At 35.3% G+C, this 20,771-nt stretch overlaps 2 protein-coding genes across 2 annotated transcripts; one reads left to right on the plus strand and one right to left on the minus strand.

Annotated features, from left to right (window-relative positions):
• The first annotated feature begins 14,573 nt into the window (after positions 1–14,573).
• Positions 14,574–16,422, plus strand: LOC128867684 (putative nuclease HARBI1). The gene is made up of 3 exons (XM_054109124.1): positions 14,574–15,041; positions 15,099–15,634; positions 15,708–16,422. Exons 1-2 carry the CDS (start codon positions 14,814–14,816, stop codon positions 15,441–15,443), a joined length of 573 nt encoding a protein of 190 aa, XP_053965099.1. The 5' UTR covers positions 14,574–14,813; the 3' UTR covers positions 15,444–15,634; positions 15,708–16,422.
• A 71-nt stretch (positions 16,423–16,493) lies between these two features.
• Positions 16,494–17,839, minus strand: LOC128867228 (uncharacterized). Its single transcript, XM_054108329.1, has 6 exons — positions 17,631–17,839; positions 17,354–17,561; positions 17,105–17,293; positions 16,823–17,047; positions 16,691–16,753; positions 16,494–16,628 (listed from the first exon to the last, which is right to left on the minus strand). The coding sequence occupies exons 2-6, from the start codon at positions 17,558–17,560 to the stop codon at positions 16,494–16,496; spliced, it is 819 nt and encodes a 272-aa protein (XP_053964304.1). The 5' UTR covers position 17,561; positions 17,631–17,839.
• Between the last annotated feature and the right edge of the window lie 2,932 nt (positions 17,840–20,771).

Below are 20,771 nucleotides of genomic sequence, written 5' to 3' on the forward strand. Positions count from 1 at the left end.
TCAATGTCCAGGACTCAGCACCATACAGCAAGAAAAAAACGCTCTCTTCTGAGATCACCACTTTAAAAAATATCCGCAATTGCGAAAAATTAATTACTTTTGAGGCAACTGCAACCATTGGCATACCCACTGAACACCTCAAGAATATTTTCTAGAAAATGTTAAGCAGTAAAAAGCAAACTTCGCGATGGGCGCCACATTCTCTCACTACGCACGCGTCTTAAAAAATTTGACAAATTTACATACATTTTTATTTCTGCTTTTTTTAAATTCATTTTTTTTAGAATTTTTAGAAAATGTTCAAGTTTGTAGTTTGGCATCTCATTGAATTTAGTCACTCAAGGTGTTGCTTGTTTTGCTTCATGCAGAAAAATTTCGAGCATTCGTTATAAGGAAAAGAGCAGAAGATCGGCACCAAAACAAATTTCAAAACGAACGCGATTTTTGGGCCACTTATAACTTGCCCTTTGTGGAACTAAAATTTCATATCTTATACATTTTTCTGAAAAACTTTTCTGTAAAATTTTTCTAAAACTTTTATTGAAATTTAGATTAAAATTTTTGGATTTTCTTTTTCCTTGCGCTTTGTGGGACTAAAATTTCATAGGCTATAAAACTGTGTACCCACAATTTTTCTTTTTTTGCTATTAAACTGTTTACCCAAAAATCTCCTAAAAACTTGTATTAAAAAAATTTCTAACATTCTGGATTTTCTTTTTAAATTGTAAGTTATAATTTAATTTTGTGGCAGAATAGGCTACATTTTTATAACAAAATGTTCAAATTAAATAAAAGATATAAAAATTGTTAAAACTTTTTAATAACTTTTAGTGCTAACTTATTTAACGCAGTATGTAAAAATAGTTATAACAAATTCAGGTGCGTGACTGTAAAAAAAGTAAAAATACCGCCATAAACTGCCTATTACAAAAATATATTTTTCATGATTCTAATTATAATTACAGTAGTTGTATAAATAGCCGTGTAATTTTTGGACTACAACAATGAGGCAACAGTTTTCATATAATTTCGAGCCTTTGTAAATGATCAGGTACTTTCGGTCAAGCTCTAATGACTGAATGCAGAGTGAAACCTTCTCAGCCAGAAATAGTTAGGTAGCATAGAATATATTTAAAGAGCGGATATGAGTGTGTATAGAAACATTTACTTATAATTAGAAGTAGCTAAGCCAAAATTAGTGCAAGAATTTACCTTACAAAACTTTTGACTCATTTAGCGTAAAAAGGACGAGCAATGGAAACAACAAAAAGTTGGTCTAACATACAAGAACAAACGTACAACCTACAACAATAGGAGCTCCTATAACAAATAAGTTGAAAGTGTCATGAAAATGAAAACAATACCGCAATTACTAACAAAAAGTTTTTTAAGTGTTTGTTTAATACACAGAATTGACAGGCAGAGGCCGAGAATTCTGCTCTAAATTTTATATATGGAGAATAATGCTAGTAACCATAAAGTGGTAGAATTAATTATGTTTCGCTATATAAACAGAATTATCACGAGAACAAATTAGAGCATGGAATTCAGAAAGTTTGGGCCCCTTTTGCTAATATGCTTTCTAATCTTTCTATAATAATACATGAAATGTGGCATACTTTTACCTTAGTTCTCAATTCCTAGAAGTACTCTAATAGCTTTGGTAGGCTTTATGGTCCATTCTGGAATAGCTAAGTTTTCCCGCAATGCCACGCTTTTTTATATGAAATATTTGGTATATTTAACGAACTATTTGGAATAATGTCCTCATATTAGACATCCTTTTAAAATGCCTGAAAAAATATGTTTGAATATATTTGTATTCGCTCCCCTCAGCTTTTCTATAATACTCTATATTCAGTCCGATAGAAATATGCCCGGCCAGGTAGTTCTCCTGCAAACTCATTTATCCCACAAAGTTTTCAGGATTTAATTGTTTGAAATCTGAAAAGTCGAGGCAAGAGGCATCGAAGGATTTGATAACTCCTAAAACACTCAGGCAAAAACGTCCATTGTATTTAAAGCTCTGGAAAGTGAAAGGGTAGATATTCAAGAAGGAAAGGAGAGAAGTAGCAGAAGGAAATCGATAGGATAGAATAGTGAAATAGAGGTTGCTAGACCTGTGAGAATTTTCCACACTCTCCTGTATAAATACCGACTATCCTTCGAACGACTTTCTTTACCAAGCTTTTGAAGAAAGTTTTCTGTTCGGGCTTGTCACAAAATACTTTGGAGATCTGCGGTGTTCTAGACCGAACCAACGCTCCTTAGGCAAATTGCACACATAATCGCTGGCGGTCGCCATAACAGAATGAGTTGATGCCTAACTACGATTCGGAACTCAGAGAGAACATAGGTTCGAATCTCGGTGAAATACCAAAATTAAGAAAAAGTAGCGGTCGGCCCTCGACAGGCAATGGTACACCTCCGAGCTGCCATGAAATATATATATATATATACATAACCACTGAACCACTTCATGATTCCTGCAGAACTGATTCCGATTATTGGCTCTGATCCCTGTGGGGTAACAGTTGGCCAACTCATCGGAGTTTTAATGGACTCCGCAGTGTCCTGGAACCCATATAAGTACAACTTTATTCCGTCTTGCAACAGAATTATGTTTCTTCTTACTTATTTGAACAATCTTTGAGGTTATCTTCGCGTTGTTAAGAGCCTCTAGTGCAGCTTGACTGTCACGAAAGACTCCAATCTGTTTCCTGCTCCATCGTCTCTCCATTATCCATTCGGCTACTTTCAGAATGTCAAACATTTCCATTTGGAAAACAGTTGCCATTCCTCCCATAGCCTAATGATACTTATTACTATCGCTTAAGTAACATCCGACTCCAGAATTTATTTCATTCTTGGATTCAGCGGTAAAGAAAATATCCTACAAACTTCTTTGAAAGCACTTTGGATTGTTCCATTGCACATGCAATGGAAATTTGACATCAAATTTCCTTCCGAATGAAACTATGGATATAAGGTCGTCCTTAGGTGCCAAAAGCAGTAGATTCTGCTCATATATCAGATTAAAGATTTCTCTGTATACCAAAGTTCCATCATCCTGCCCGAAACCATATTTATAGACTCTACACATTGCTTTTATTGTTTTCTGTTGTATCTTGAGATCCAAGGGGATCAAATCAAGCATAGCAATTGTGGCATCGCCAGAGGTTGTACTCATGGCAGCCGTAGTGCACAAACACAACATTAGGTTAGGTTAGGTTGGGCAGCCGCATTGCACATAGAGACAACGATGCCACTTAGACCACGGAATGGGTCCGTTGTGAGCCGCGGGGGCTGGGCTACATTTCCCTTTCCATATTGAACCATCCTGAGCTGTTGACAAAGCGTAAAAGGTTGTTGATACCTAAAGTGTATAGATTATCTATGTTCGTTAAGAAGTAGGATTTTAAATATCGGTTCCTGCTTCTGGCTAGAGCCGGGCATGTGCAAAAAAGGTGTTGTATTGTTTCTAACTCCTCCTCATTCCTGCAGCTGCGAGAGAAATCATGCCTACAAACGCCTAATTTCCTTGCGTAATTTCCTATGAGACAATGTCCTCTGAGGACCCCTACTAAGCTCCTAATTTTAAGTCTACTCAATTTTATAACATTCTTGGACAGACATAGATTTAGCCTTGGCCATGTTTGCCTAGAAGTTTCCCAGGTACTGGCACTAATCCATCTGTAATTTACAGAACTGATTAGTGCGTCCTTAATAAGAAGCTTACAATTTGCGAGAGATACCCCCATAAAATTATTTATGTTTGGCATAGAGGTACCTTCTCTTGCAAGTTCCCTGTTTCCTGATATATCTCTGTGGCCTGGAACCCAGCATAAGATAATACGATATTATTTGGCCATCTCATTAAGAGATTGACGACAATGTAAGACACTCATTGGTGTTATTTGGAATACATCCAGGGTCCGTAGCGCAGCTTCGCTGTCTTATAGAAAGCAAATATCTGTTGGTGATATACAACATTAATCAAATGTGTAGTTATTTCCTATTTATTGCTATTAATATTTTGAAAATACGCGCCATTTTCTTTTTGTTATATTTTTAAAAAAATTTTATTTGTGCTGTGTGACAAGTTTACCTTAGCGGGAAATAAACAAGGAAATGTTCAACGATTTCTATATCTGCTGATTTGCTATATGCCAGCTCACTACTCTTTTGTATAAATCACAGCAAAGTGCAAGGCATTCCAATAGGAAGTGCTAAATTGAGTCCACCTCTTTCTCATGCAGTGCTTAAAATAAATAATAAATAGTTACGCAAAACCCCACAACAAACAGCCATGCATTCGCCTTTTATTGCCTCAGTAAGTTCTCTACGGCGGCCGCCGTAGCCGAATGGGTTGGTGCGTGATTACCATTCGGAATTCACAGAATTAAAAGAAAAACATTTTTCTAATAGCGGTCGCCCCTCGGCAGGCAATGGCAAACGTCCGAGTGAATTTCTGCCATGAAAAATATCTGCCGTTCGGAGTCGGCTTGAAACTGTAGGTCCCTCCATTTGTGGAACAACATCAAGACGCCCACCACAAATAGGAGGAGGAGCTCGGCCAAACACCCAAAAAGGGTGTACGCGCCAATTATATATATACCTATGTATATAAGTTCTCTAACACATGCCGGATATGTGCTGGTTTACATGTATGAAAAAAGTCCATGATTTGATTAATCCCGCATCTAATAAGCTTTTTTTTGCTCTGCAGGCCCTATTTAGATTTTTTTGTCTAATAAAATATACTACAGAACCGGGCCTGAGCGAAAAGTCTACGTATGGGCTATTTTGGGCCCGTATTTGTATAAAGAATTCATGGAAGATATAAAATGATTATCGTGACAATCTGGAAAAAGTCCAAAAAATCTGAAAAAGTATACTTCCTATACTACATCGAATTGTATATAATAGCATTAATGTGTTTTAACAACAGTAATACACTCTAAGGTTTACAGCTACTAGAAAAACTCTTTCTTGACTTTTAATTTTTCACCTAAACGAAGTCGAAGTTAAGCCCAGAACCTGCAATTTACTCACCGATACGCCGCGCGCAAATATGCATAGCAATAGCAGCTTTGCAAAGCCCAGTAAAAGCAACAAAAAGGTTGAATAATAACAGCATAGCGAGAACGAATTCGAAGTAAAAGCTTTTGTTGTCTGTTTGCCTAAGAAATTAAACTTTCTTTTCAAAAAGGTGTCACATTTCACACTCGAAAGAGTTCCTAAAGTATTCACAATGCCTAGTGTGAAAATAATAGGATGTGGACGAAAGGGCAATATTTCATAGGCTCATGCGTGAATAACGTACAATACAAGCGAGTGATGTAAATAGAAATCAATAACCATAAAAAAGATAGGAAAACTCAAACAAAAAGTAAATTTATTTGGCGAAATAAATCAAAAATATATGTACCTAAGTTTCTGGAAAAAGGCAACTCTCCTGAATTTGAATCATTTCAAGTAATCATTTCCTGTTTTCCAAAGCGCATCGAACCATTAAAAAACACACACTCAAGTTCATTGAAGGACACAATCCCAAATCCGGCAACAAATTATCGATTCTGTTGGTTGTTATTTTTAGGTGGGTGAAAAATCTGGCATACATTGGCCAATTCAGCCAGCCAAGGTTAGTTAGTTAGTCAGTCAAACAGGCAGTCAGGTAGATAGGCATTTAATCAATCAGGTTGTGTACGGGTATATCAAAGGAATAAAAAATAACGGCGAGGTTGCGTGAAGTAGATGGTGAAATATTTTCCAGGTATTTAAGCTTTGAGCGATTTCACTCGATTTATAACAACTCCCACTGCTGTGATTAGCATTAATTAATCACTTTTTAAAAGCATTCCCTACATTTTGCATGCACCTGAATAGGTTTTCCTATTTTCCCAATTTAACATGAACAGCTTATGCAGTTGGGTATTACGTGCTAATCTCAATTAAATAGCAAACTATTTGCGTATTACAAATATATAATGCAAATAATTGTGTTTAGCTGCATATTTCATTATATGGCTTGAAAAAAAACGTTAATGAACACAATTTAGAAAAAAATTATATCAAAATGTAAATAAAAAATATGAAGTTTAGTAGAAGAAGTGTAGAGGCTCAGAAAAAAGCGGGTAATATATAGAAAATTAAAAGGTTAAACGATATGGGCACGAATCAGCCGAAATGCAAATAGAAAATGAAGTCACACGCAGTCATGCGAGTACAACATATGAAGAAGGCAGAGCGCAGTTTAAAGTCAAGTTGAAATAGAAAATCGAGTATTACACCGAACAGATTTCAGAGACGATTTTTATATGAAATTATATCCTAAAATAGTTTACCGAGCCTTACACGAAGTCTACCACAATTCAGAAGTGGTAAAGCTACAAAGAAGGCAAACATAAGTTCAAGGGAGATAAGATAAGTTGAAAAGAGATAGTCCAATATAAACTCTACCTGGTTTTTAGTAATTTTAGTAAAAAAGTATTTTCCAAACTGCTGCGTCGAAATCTTAGACAAGGTCAGCTGCAGTTCCCAACTAGCCCAGCTACAAGGAATACAAGGTGAGGTTCATAGGCAAAATGCAGCTGGCCCAAATCTCACGAAAAGTATAGAGAGTGACAAATATTACATCCATCGAACTTATCTGGATAATTTTGGAAAGAGTACCACACGAAGTCAATTCACAAGTGGCCAGATATTAGCCAAAGTAAAAAAAGAGGTTGTCTGTAAAGTCGGTTTACTGGCGATAGTTTAACGTGACAACGTCATAGGAAAATACTGATGTAATGGTTACAATTTTCGAAACAAATTTTAATTTTATTTGTTTGATAGATATTTTTTATGCATATAGAGAAGGAGGTAAATGGAATCGCAATGGAATAGGTCAAGTTACATTTACACAAACGTGAAAAATGACGAAACATTTATCAAATTCATGAAACATATCTTTAATTTCGATTGTGCATCAGACGATAATAAGTCAACAACACTAAGAGGCACCATCATCGATTTGACTTTTCCAAGACATATTACACTCGAAACACTCCCTTTCATTTCCTACTTTTCCTATCATCATCCTATTCTCAACGGAGAAATGGTTCATTACCATGCACACAGGAGGAAGGTATATGCAAATACAAGTATGTGAATTTATATACAAATGCGCATATACATACATAAACATACATATACATATATGCTCACTCAAGTAGGACAGAGCCAGATGTCGAACGTTGCCGAACGCGGGGGCCGATTGTGCTCTTTGTCGTTCGTTCCGCGCTCTCGCTTGCAGTTCAAGCACATTAGCTTACATTTGCTTGCGTACGGAATAGATTCGTATATTTGATATGTCCATATGATTTGTATGCAACTTTACATATAGATTTGCTCATTTTGAAAATTGCACGCAATTGTATATGTATATGCATGTTTACATACATATATTAGTATAAAACATATCTTATAAGATATGTGGTAAATATTAAAATACATTTTTTCTTTCATATATAATAAAAAAATTAATAATAATAACATTAAAACAACAGGTATTATTAACAAACTTGGTTTTATTTTAAATTCTTCAAGTAAATCAAATTAATAATAATCAATAAGAAGGCATATGCAAATACAAATACGTGAATTTATATATGTACATATGCGCATATATATACATATATACGCTCACTTAAGTAGGAGAGAGCAAGATGTCGAACGTTGCCGTTCGTTTGCTTTGTCGTTCGTTTCGCGCTTTCGCTTGCAGTTCATTCAAGGTAACGACCTTGAGCAAGGTAACGACGAATGAGCAAAGTAACGACGAATGAGCAAGGTAACGTCGATTGAGCAAGGTAACGACACATTTTTTCGTGCGTGCAGCCGGCTAAATCGAATTATAAGACATTATCCCGTCAAAAAATTCAGAGGCAAGTTAAAAGAGAGAGTCCAGTCTTTTTTTAACAATTTTTGCCAGACATTGATTTCAAAATGATACACCGACTGCTACAATTCATAAATAGCAAAAAATATAGAATTTTTATAAAACAAAAGCAGTACAAAAATTAGTCGAAGTGTGAGGGTGAGTAAATGATTATACTTTATATAAGAGCAATTCCATATCAAGCAATCGAGCTATAAGGTTAGTCCATAAGTTCGTGCGTTTTTTAAAGGTGGTTTTAAAATTAATAAAAAAGATGTTTTAAGTATTTATTAGTCAATAATATATTTTCTTAAGTCTACTATACATTTAAGTATGAAATTCGGTTTCTTTTGCATGGCCACCGCGTGCACGTTTTACGAAGTCCAATCGTTGAACCCAATTTTGGACCACTCTTTTGCATAAATCGGCAGAAATTCCAGCAATTTCGCGTTCAATATTGGCTCTGAGCTCACAAATCGTCGCCGGCTTGTTACTGTAGACTAATGACTTCACATAACCCCAAAACGGGACGGCTTGTTAAATGGACCGTAAAATGGCCGTAATGCGTTTAAAGTAGCAGCAACAGAACGATTATTTTCATAAAAAATTTGCACGATTTGCAATCGTTGCTCAAGTGTGTAGTATTCCATGAAGTTTACAAATGACAAGCGAAAAATAACAAATATTGCGTCGTTCGCCCTCCCTATCGGAAAAAAGTTAAAGCGCACCTATTGAAAAACGCTATATAAATAGTTCCGTTATATTCCGCGAATAGTTTTTTATATTCAAAAAACGTACAAAAGTAAAATTATGGGTAAAATACGCACGAACTTATGGACTGACCTGATATTTAAGACATTGTCGTAAACTTTTCTGAAAATTGGTTTATTTGTAGGCTGGAGTGGAGTAATAAAAAGTATACTGAAAAACATTTGATCATTTTGAGGTTTGTTTATTGTCGACAATTATGATTTTCAGATTTATTCAATGTTGACATGTTTTGATTTATAGATTTGTTAAACGAAATATCTTCCGTTCTTTCTAACATTTTAATATTTTTTTTAAAATATACTTAAAAAAATTGTTTTGCAAAAAATTTGAGTTTTGGGGAAAAGGTAAAAAATTGCTTCTTTTTTTTTTGAAAAAAAAATATAATTTTGGGAAAATTAAAAAAAAAACTTGAATAAATTTAAATTTGGTAAAATTTTTTTTTAACATATTCTTCTTTCTAACATTTTTTTTTAAATAATTAAAATATGCTTAAAAAAATTTTTTTGGAAAAAATTGTAATTTTGGGAAAATTAAAAAAAAAATTGGAATAAATTTAATTTTGGAGAAAAATTTTTTTTTAACATTTTCAAAAAATTTCCCACTCAGAATTTCTTTTGTATATTTTCCTTTAATAGCTGAGACTATTTGCATTAATCCCTGAATGTTTCATAGTGAAATTGTTTATTGTCGACAATTATGATTTTGGATAATTTTTTTAATGAAATATCTTCGAATCATTCTAACATCTAATTTTAATTTTTTTAAATTAGACATAACACTTGGGCTGAAAAGTACCGGCCCTATAATGAATAAAATATCATGAAATTTTCACAGTTGTCTTTTTAAGGTTAGTACTAACTGAAGAAGAGGGTAACGTAATAAAACTAGTGTCATGTACGAGTTAGGCCCGGAGCTTTTCAGCACAGGCGTTACTTTAATTTACTAAACTATTATTTAAATTTGTTTACTTGTAGGTTTCAGTAAAATAAGAAGTAAACTCAATAAAAAAAAGAAAAGTTATAATTTTTAGTTATAGCGGCCGCCGTAGCCGAATGGGTTGGTGCGTGACTACCATTCGGAATTCACAGAGAGAACGTCGGTTCGAATCTCGGTGAAAGATCAAAATTAAGAAAAACATTTTTCTTATAGCGGTCACTCCTCGTCAGGCAATGGCAAACCTCCGAGTGTATTTCTGACATGAAAAAGTTCCAAATAAAAATTATCTGCGTTCAGAGTCGGCTTCAAACTGTAGGTTCATCCATTTGTGGAACCACATCACACGCACGCCACCCAAAAAGCCAAAAAGGGTGTACGCGCCAATTATACATATACATACATATATAATTTTCAGATTTATTCAATGTTGACATGTTTTGATTTATAGATTTGTTAAACGAAATATCTTCGGTTCTTTCTAACATTTTAATATTTTTTTTAAAATATACTTACAAAAATTGTTTTGCAAAAAATTTGAGTTTTGGGGAAAAGGTAAAAAATTGCTTTTTTTTTTTTGAAAAAAAAATATAATTTTGGGAAAATTAAAAAAAAAAACTGGAATAAATTTAAATTTGGTAAAATTTTTTTTTAACATATTCTTCTTTCTAACATTTTTTTTTAAATAATTAAAATATGCTTAAAAAAATTTTTTTGGAAAAAATTGTAATTTTGGGAAAATTAAAAAAAAAATTGGAATAAATTTAATTTTGGAGAAAAATTTTTTTTTAACATTTTCAAAAAATTTCCCACTCAGAATTTCTTTTGTATATTTTCTTTTAATAGCTGAGACTATTTGCATTAATCCCTGAATGTTTCATAGTGAAATTCCTGTAACTTCTCGAGTTGTACTCACATTTTGCGCCACCTTATATGTCAACTATTTTTTACTCAGATATATAATCTTTGTTACTGGCTACATTTTTCTAGGACTCTATATGAATATGCGCAGTGTAGCTGTTTTGGTTACACGCGAGCTCGACTATACAGGAAATCTTTGAGCTTCCTGCTACTTGCAAAGAGAAGGTGGGAGCTTTTTCTGGATATCTGTTATCTGACTGTATGTATTTCCACTTTGAATCAGCTCTAAACAAGAACATTTACATCTCAAATCGCAAGGTCTTTCTGGTCATGTCCAAATCGCAAGCATTCGAGGGTGTCTCTGAGTTTATTGAAATATCAGGTCTTGACAGTGATGCAGATCTCAACCGGACACTCCCCGATGGAAATCCATTCTGCCAGACTCAATATTATTTTGAATCAGCTAATCAACTGAACTGTTTTTCCAAGGATGGGGTTCAAGCATCTTAGCTCGCACTTTTCAACTATTTCTGTAAGACGAGCAGCTTTTTAGCAACATACAGCGTTTTTCTATCGGTCTTTTGTCCACCTTACCTGCTTTGTTTAATGGGTATTGTCTTTTCTCGGGCTTTGTCTATTCCCATATTACTCTAGAGTTTCGTTAAATGATGCCACGTTGGGCGACTTTCCAGTTACCCAAACGAATCACAACAGAGTAGAGACAGAAACTAGTTTCATAATTCCAGAAAAAAAAATCATAGCAAGGAGCCTTTAATATTCTAAAGCATATAAACCCCTCTAAAGAATAATAGTTTAAAGCCCATTGACTCTGATTATAGAGAAAAAGTTATGCCTACCACTTTTATACACTTATAAATCTATAAGAACAGAGCAAGAAAAGGAGGAATTATATAATATATATTATATTGGGTCCAGGCACCAGATGCCTTTGTATCAATCGTTTTTTTGTTATTGGATACGCCTTTGCCGCTCGATATATTCACAAAAACTCAGTAGCGAACTCGTGGAAGACGAAATTAGAAACTTAGTTGAAGAATATTAAAAACTTATCTATTGAAAAATAAAAATTTGTTTGGAATCGAGCTAAAAATGTGTGATTCATGAGAAATTCATTAGAAGGTTCTCTTGAAGAAGTTCCTCGGGATACGGAAAATAATTCGTTTTTCCAAAATATTACAGATTTTTCTAAATAAATGAGTTTAAAGACATCAAACTGACAGTTTAAAGTGGTTAAAAATCTTGTTACTTTTTATACATTTTTTGTTCTTCCTAATGATTTTGTGCGTTTTCTGCATATAAAAATTTCGAGTATTCGTCACATGGAAGAAAATGTAAAAAAAAATTATCAAAAATCAACGTAAATTTTTAGCCACTATCAGTTCCCACTTTATCATATTAAAATTAAATGTTCTATAAAACTAGATATCCAAAAGTTGTCTAAACATTCTTTTTATAAAAGTTTGAAATTTAATTAAAAAAAAAATTAAAAAAAGATTGTAATTTTGAAGAAAATATTTCGATTTTTTGTTTGTTTTAATTTTGTACAAACTTGAAACTTTAAGTTACATGGTTTATATTTCTCTAACACAAAAAAAGAAAATAATAATATAATTACAAATAAACACATAGAAAAACTGGTCAATAAATTCTAGTCGTATAATTATTCAAAGTAATGTGCGAGTATTTACATCTGTTTATCAAAATGTTTATACCTCACCAGGAATGTGTTTTCGCACATTAGAACTAACTGGCATTCACTTGTGTTTTTCTGAGTTGTGATAGAGAATTTGAAGAGTGCGCCCAAATCCATGTGAGCTTAAATGCCCACACCTGTTAATCCAGTGACTGCTAAATACCATAGACTACAGAGCAGCACAGACAACTGCAGGCGCTGTTGTGTTGAGCCGAATGTGTATGTATGCAAATGTTTATGTGTATGCAATTCTATTTATTTTGTTTTTTGCTAGATAAGCAAAATATTTTATTTACAAATACATATACACAATGTTGGAAGTAAACTTATTACTTCGTGATCGTTACCTTTTGTTAACACACAGTTGGAAACCAAATAAAAAGCTTCTAGAGAGTTCTTTTAATACAAGAATATAAAATGATGTTTATTCAACGAAAGTCAAAAAGCAAGTCATTACAGCAATAGAAAATTAGTGTTGTATGTTGTTTCAACAAAATCAAAAAAACAGAGTTGCATGAATATGTGAGTTGATAACAGAGTTGCATTTTCAACACTCCTCCTCAATGAACATATTCAAGCAATAAAATATTTCATTTCAATTTAAACCTAACATTTTCACAAACTTTTCATGAGTAGGTTTAGCTAAATTCTTAGTAAGAACGTCCGCAATCATATTGCTGGTGTTACAATAAGTTAATTCAATTTCACCAGCTTCATATACGTTTCTTATAAAGTGATATCTGATATCAATATGTTTTGTTCTGGAATGATATACTGGGTTCTTCACCAGATTCATCGCACTCAAGTTATCTCCATGCACGGTCATAACTTTAGGACAATTAAGCTCCATTTCATTCAGCAATTGTTTTAAATAAATGGCTTCTTTAACGACACATGTTAAAGCCATATATTCGGCTTCAGTACTGCTAAGTGCTACCGTCGACTGTTTCTTCGATTCGTAAGAAAAAACTGCCCCAGCCAAAATTATAGCGTACCCTGTATACGACTTACGATCACTTACATCGCCGCCCCAATCTGCATCCACAAAGCATTCAATTGGTTTTCCCGTTTGGTAATATTTCAGTCGTTTATCTTGCGTTGTGTTTAAGTACCTCAGTATACGTTTCGCTGCCGCTAAATGTTCTGCATGTGGGTTGGTATTTCTTTGAGCAAGCTTACACACCGAGTGTAAAATATCTGGTCGCGTGCACACTGCTATATACATTAGCGATCCAATGAGTGATTGGTATTTTACCTGATCAACCTTCTTGCATTTTTCGTTATTGCAATCAACTCTATGTCCAGGATCCAAAGGTACAGAAATTGGTCGACAATCCTGCATATCATGTTCACGTAGTAATTTTCTTATATGCCCCTTTTGAGTTACAAATATAGCTCCAGTTGTGCCTTCTCTTTCAACCTCCATGCTCAAGAAGTGTTGGACTTGACCCTTATCCACCACCTCAAATCGTTTTGCTAACATACTCTTCACTCGTTGCATATGATTTAAGTCAGAGCATGCGATCAGCAAATCATCCACATACACTGCAATTATGTTAATTTGCCCATTATGATTATTAACATATACACACGGTTCGCTCTCACATTGTTTAAAACCGATTTGCTTTAAAACTGAATCTAGTTTTATGTTCCAATTTCGTCCCGACTGTTTAAGCCCATACAAGGCTTTCTTTAATTTCAAACAATGATTTGGGTATCGTTTATTTATAAACATCTCTGGTTGTGACATAAAAATATCTTCGTCTAACTCGCTATTTAAATACGCGGTCGATACGTCCATTTGGTGTAGATGTAGCCTATATTCTGCCGCAATAGCAAATATCATTCTGATTGTACTATAGCGAACCACAGGAGAAAACGTTTCAGTGTAGTTCACGCCATAAACTTGCGAACAACCCTTCGCTACCAATCTAGCTTTAAAACGTTCTATGTCACCTTCTTTATTTCGCTTTATAGAAAATACCCATTTATTACGCACTAATTTTTGTCCGGCGGGAAGCTCTACAAGTTTCCATGTTTTGTTTTTCATTAGTGACTCATATTCGTTTTGCATAGCATCATACCAATATTCTGACAATTCACTTGCCATTGCTTCGTTTACAGTATCAGGTATTTTGACATCTTCCTTTTGCATAAGACTCAAATAATTATATGCCTTTCTTGGCCTACCAACACTACCTGTACGTATCATTCTAGGTCTACCTGCGCAACGTCTAGGCTCTACTGCATCTTCTTCTGCCGATTCAAAATCATCATCGCTTCTGTCTGAATATGTAACAACAGGAGCGATTTCAATAACATTCTCTTGTTCGATATGTACATTGACATCTGTGGTGCGATTCACTAACACATTTTATCGATATTCGCTTTGTTATCTTTCCTTAACCACAATTTTTACGATTTTGCTATTCAGTAACCCATTTCATTACGAAAATCGACAAGACAAAATCAGCTGTTTGGTTAACCTGTCGATTATCGCGAACTAAACGACAATAATTTTGGTGTTGTTAAATCAAACGTTAAAGAAGAATTAGTGATTTTAATCAAAACTGTGAAATTAGATGAAAAAAAACTTATTTAAAAAGCGTGAGTATGGCGTTTGAGTATTTGGCTTACGATTTATCGCGTGGAGAGGAGGAAGTGAGCCCTCAAATAGTTGATCGAAGTTTGCTCCGGCATGTGGACAATCCTTTCGATTTGGATGCAGGGGAGTTCCAGAAGTTATTCCGTTTAACTCCAGACTTGACTGAGGAAGTAGTTGCGCAGCTTGACAGTCATCTTAGAGGTTCCAGAATAACAGCGATTTCGACTGAAAAACAGGTAAATTTGGTAACATTCAAGCTAATTCAGTTCTAAATTCTGCCTTTATACAACTAGGTTCTAGCTGCACTGCGATTTTTTGCAACCGGGTGTTATCAACGACCCGTAGGTGAGCAATGGGGAATATCTATGAGCCAGTCGTCCGTTAGCCGTAGCATTCATCGGGTAACAGCTGCAATCAACAGCTCCATGTTTTGCGCAAAGGTGAGATTTCCCATGACCCAAGTGGAGCGGCAAGCGGCAAAAGAAATTTTTGCTTCAGCAACCTCCCCGTTTGTGGGAGGTACCATTGGAGCTATCGATTGTACGCACGTGTCAATTTTGGCCCCGAAACGTCATGAAGAAGCGTATGTCAACCACCACGGCTACCATTCGCTTAATGTCCAAATGGTAACAACATAATTTGTAAAGTATTCAAGAATCAAGATTCCCTTTTAATGTTTTACAGATATGTGATCCTAACCTTAAAATTTTAAACGTAAATGCCAAATTTCCGGGAGCACGGCACGATTCATACATTTGGAGTTCCTCTGCGGTGCGAATGGTTATGCAACGGAATTTTGAAATTGGAAACCATAACTTGTTTTTGATTGGTAGGCTTTTTAATCTATTAATAAATATATTTAAATAAAAATAAGGGAATTAAAAATCAAAAATTCTCTGCAGGTGATTCCGGGTACCCTTTGGAGCCTTGGCTGATGACTCCTCTAACAAACCAACCGGAAGGTACTCCGAAATTCTTGTACAATGAGGCATTGTGCAAAGCTCGTAACCCAGTTGAGAGACTTTTTGGTGTTCTTAAGGCAACGTGGCGGTGCTTGTCTCAACAAAGGACACTCTTGTACGATCCAGGATTTACTGGACAAGTAGTTAACGCGTGCTCAGTTTTACATAATATTCGTTTAAGAGAAGGAATATACCAGACCGAAAATGAATTCACAGAGCCCAGAACAAACGACATTTTTTTAAACCAAGATGCACCATCCTCAACAGCAAAGCGCATCCAAGACCGACTGATTGCTAATTTTTTTACTTAAATACTATTTTCACTCATAATCATTCCGCATACATATCTATGTGAACACTCGGGTATAAAAAGTTAAAACATTTTCATATTTATTGTTAAAACCTTTTATTGAACAAAATTACATGCAGATTCAATAAAAACAATTCAGTCTTTAACTTCAGTTTACATACAGTTTTAGGTTACAGGCACATAAATCTATTTATGTATATAGGTATGCATAAGCGTATGTACACATGGTTTATAAATTCAAAGGTCAGTCTATTTGTAAAAACGAAAACAATACATTCTAATTCATTTAATTAATGTTACTTAACATTACCACAGCTTGTTTACTTATAAAATTCAAATAAAAAGTAACTTCAGGTACTAAAATAAACATTTGGTATATGTGCACATAAAAAGGAACTGCGGAATTGGTTTCTAATCTACATACGATATATTGCATTCGTTAGATTGTTGAATGCTTCTGCGGTAGCGCTTAATCCATTCCCCAATACGGCTATTGCCTCCGCCATCATTTTATTAGCCTGAGCAATTGCAGAGCTGCTTTCGGCTAAGATCTATTAAAAAATAGCAAGAACGATTAATAAAATGCCACTTTTATGTGTTGAAAATAAATTACCTTTAAAGCATCTGCTTGTTGTTTCGCGACTTCTACTGTTTCTATACTCGACTGGGCTAGCATCTATTAAAAAACAATCACCAATGGAAAAACATAATAAAATTATTTTACATTAAGTTCAAAAGAAATTACCTTTAGTGCATCTGCCTGTTTTTCTGCTATTTCCAAAAATTTCTTCCGAGCATTACCGTCTTCTTCCATGCGCTTTCTTTTCAAGCTCGCCCGTGGTGTTCTCCTGTCTGAGATATGGGAATTACCTGACCTCAGCGTCAAATTCTCTGCCAGTGGCGTCCGTAAAGGCGACGGGGCTTCCGAAATCACCCTTTCATCTTCCACTTCGATACCCATTTGGATTACCTAAAAATTTACACACCAGTAAGTTACACTTTAAAACATACACTTCATGCAATTTACCTCCTCCAGTGGAATATTTTCAGGGGTTGAATCGTGGCCCTTCATATACTCCTCCCCTATAAGAGCAGACACCCGCCTCTCGAATTCCGTTAGGGGCTCCTCGCTGATTGGCCTGTTCCCAGTTAAAGCTTGTTGCCTTCGCCGATTCCGTGCTTTAATGCTGGTGCGGCTTTTTAAGTCCCGCCATACCTTTTTAGGGGAATGATTAACATCTCTCTACTTTTAAGTAATAACACAATATTTTCTTACCGTTTGCCATTGATTCACCGTCTTCACTGCTCCACCCAGACTATTTAATTTTGCTGCTAGCTCGCTCCACTTTTTGTCGCACTCGTACTTACCATGGAGGCTGTGGAACCTAGATCCTGCTAGACCCGGGACTTCCATTAGGTAGTCAAGCAGGCGATTTAGCTGCTCGGATGTGGCACGGCTTCTTTTGGTAGCTGTCGATGTCATCCTAAAGCAATATACAAAAATTATTAATAAAACAATAAATTGAAATAAACAGTTATTTTATTGTACTTACTTTGTACATATATTATTGTTAAAAAACACTCACAATTGCATTTAACAGTTTGACGTCTATATTTTTTTGTTTCTCTTCTTCATGTTATTCGCTCATTCTGACATTTAATTTGACAAAGATGCCACTCTCTATCAGTTTGAATAAATAGAAGAAAACAGCTGTTCAGTGTTAGTTAACATAAGTTAGTGAATAGCACAATCGACAGTGCAATCGACAAATACTGAAGAGAAAAATAACAATTGTCGAATCGATAAGAGTTAGTGAATCGCACTACTGGTTGCGCATTATTTGAAATTTCAATATTAACTTCATTAACATTATTATCTACGCTCGCCGTACTATTTTCATTTGTATGTGCTATCTCATAGTTTTGCTTATATGCATTTTGTTTCTCTATAAAATACACATCTCTGCTTACAATTAAGCGATTCGATTTGCGATCATACAATCTGTAGGCTTTTGCCGTATCTGAGTAACCTACCATGGTATACTCCTTACCTCTTGGTTTGAACTTACCACGTTGACATTTATCGAGTGCAACTGCATATGATCCAAATGCGCGTAAGTGTACTACTGTTGGCTTTCTACCAAACCATGCTTCGTTTGGTGTCACAGTTCCCAATGATTTTGTTGGTGCACGATTTCTCAAATAAGCTGCCGTCGCCACTGCCTCTGCCATAGTGACTCCCCAACATTTGCACTAAGCAACATGCATCTCGCCATCTCGATAAGCGTTCGGTTTAACCTCTCTGCTACGCCGTTTTGTTGTGGCGTATATGGTACTGTCAATTGCCGCAATATACCATTCGCTTTTAAAAACTCATCAAAACGTTTGTTTATAAATTCAGTCCCATTATCGCTTCTTAGGACTTTCAATTTTTTACCTGTCTGGCATTCTACCATCGCCTTATATTCTTTGAACTTATCAAAGACCTCACCTTTATGTTTAATAAAATATACTACAACGTATCGAGTTTTATCATCAGTAAATGTTAAAAAGTATTTTGCACCGCCAATTGATGCTACACTTATAGGGCCACATACATCGGTATGGACGACTCCTAGCACATCTGCTGCTGTATTTTCTGAACTGCTATACGGACGCTGACTGCATTTGCTAGACATGCACAAAGCACATTTAACATCTGCTGGTATGTTTACATTGAGTCCACGCACCATTTGTTTACTGCTTAGCTCTCTCAAACTTGTGAAATTCAAGTGCCCGAAGCGCTCATGCCATTTTATTACGTCATCAGATGATTTCCTCGCAAAATATAATTGATTTTTATTTGTTTCAAATAAATAAAGATCACTGACCTGTTTAGCACTTATAATTTTTGCCCCGTGCTTATCCATGATTGTTGCATTGTTTTCCTTGAATTGTACTATGTAACCACCCTTAACTGCCTTTGACACGGACACAAAGTTGCATTGTAAATCTGCTACATATAAAACGTCGACAAGTGTGACGTCAGACTCTTTTGTTTGTATTCGTACAACTCCTCTGCCTGTTGCTGTCATTTTATTTTGACCAGCTAACATAATCGTTTCGTTGCAAACTTCGAACTTATCGAACATGTTGCGTTGACAACACAAATGAGATGAAGCGCCGCTGTCGATGCACCAAGCATCTGTATGCAAAATTCTGTCTGTAGCTGCCGCAAATAAACCATTTTTCTTTGCGTTTTGTTGTGATGAATTTTCGCGTTCTTTTTCTTTGCACTGAGCAGCAAAGTGACCTTTTTTGCCGCAGCTGTAGCATTTGAAATTCGACCGTTTGTTTTTGTCATTGCTTTTGACTACTGCACTTGTTCTTTCGTATGTTTTTGTATTTGTAGACAACTTTTTTTGTGACTTTGCCATTTCTTGCGCTACGAATGCTTGCGCGTTACCTTCAACATATTCTGAATTGCATGCTTTACGCCGTTCGCCCTCTTCAATTAATTTTATTTTTACTGCATTGAGTTTAGGAAGCTCATCACGAGATTCTAAAGCTACCACTAAACTTTCGTAGGATTTTGGGAGACTTGCAAGTAGCATTATAACGAACAAATCGTCTTGGAAGCCTACACCAATCCCTGCTAACTTTTCCGCAATTGAGATAAACTTGCAAATGTATTGCTGGACACACTCACCGTCTGCCATTCGCATTGAAAGTAATTGCTTGAACAAAGTGACTTTTCGCACCGGCCCTTTCGGTCTATGCACTTCTTCTAGACTTTTCCATGCTTCACTCGCTGTTTTGCTATTTTTTACATAGCCAATTTGCATGGGCGTAATACTTAAAATTATAGTTGCTTTTGCCTTGTCATTTTTTGCTTTCCACAAGAGCACATCACTTTCTTTGGCACCTTCATCTGGACATGGAGTTTCTCCGAACGTAACAGACCATAAATCCTGATGCACGAGCACACTTTGAATTTGCAGGCTCCATGATTCATAATTAGATTCGTCTAATTTTTCAATGTTGAACAACGAACTCATGGTGGCACAATTACTTCGCACTTCGTAATACACAATTACTTTGATTTGGTTGCCAGGAATTTGCACCTGGGCCCATAACCTGTTGGAAGTAAACTTATTACTTCGTGATCGTTACCTTTTGTTAACACACAGTTGGAAACCAAATAAAAAGCTTTTAGAGAGTTCTTTTAATACAAGAATATAAAATGATGTTTATTCAACGAAAGTCAAAAAGCAAGTCATTACAGCAATAGAAAATTAGTGTTGTATGTTGTTTCAACAAAATCAAAAAAACAGAGTTGCATGAATATGTGAGTTGATAACAGAGTTGCATTTTCAACACACAAACACATGCTCGCATATATATATTAAAAACAGCCAGCCTACACAAATAAGTAAAAAATAGACAGTCCCACACAAGCGTGCGTACAACTTTTTCCTTTGTAAATATGTGCATGTATCTATGTATGTGGTTGGGCAACCTTACCGGCACTTTGAAGACTTCAAAACGACACCAATGTGTCCCTGAATATGAAGTGATGTCATATTTTTGTTTAGCGGCAACCAACAAAAGCCTTGCAATGGCGTTTGAAAAGTTTCCAAAGCCTTCGGGGAATTTTACCTGCGTGTCATTTTTGGCAGGATATAAATCTAGGCCGTTATGGTGGTTAAGCCCTA

The sequence above is a fragment of the Anastrepha ludens genome, chromosome 6 (genome assembly GCF_028408465.1).
Source record: "Anastrepha ludens isolate Willacy chromosome 6, idAnaLude1.1, whole genome shotgun sequence".
Taxonomy (NCBI): Eukaryota; Metazoa; Arthropoda; class Insecta; order Diptera; family Tephritidae; genus Anastrepha; species Anastrepha ludens.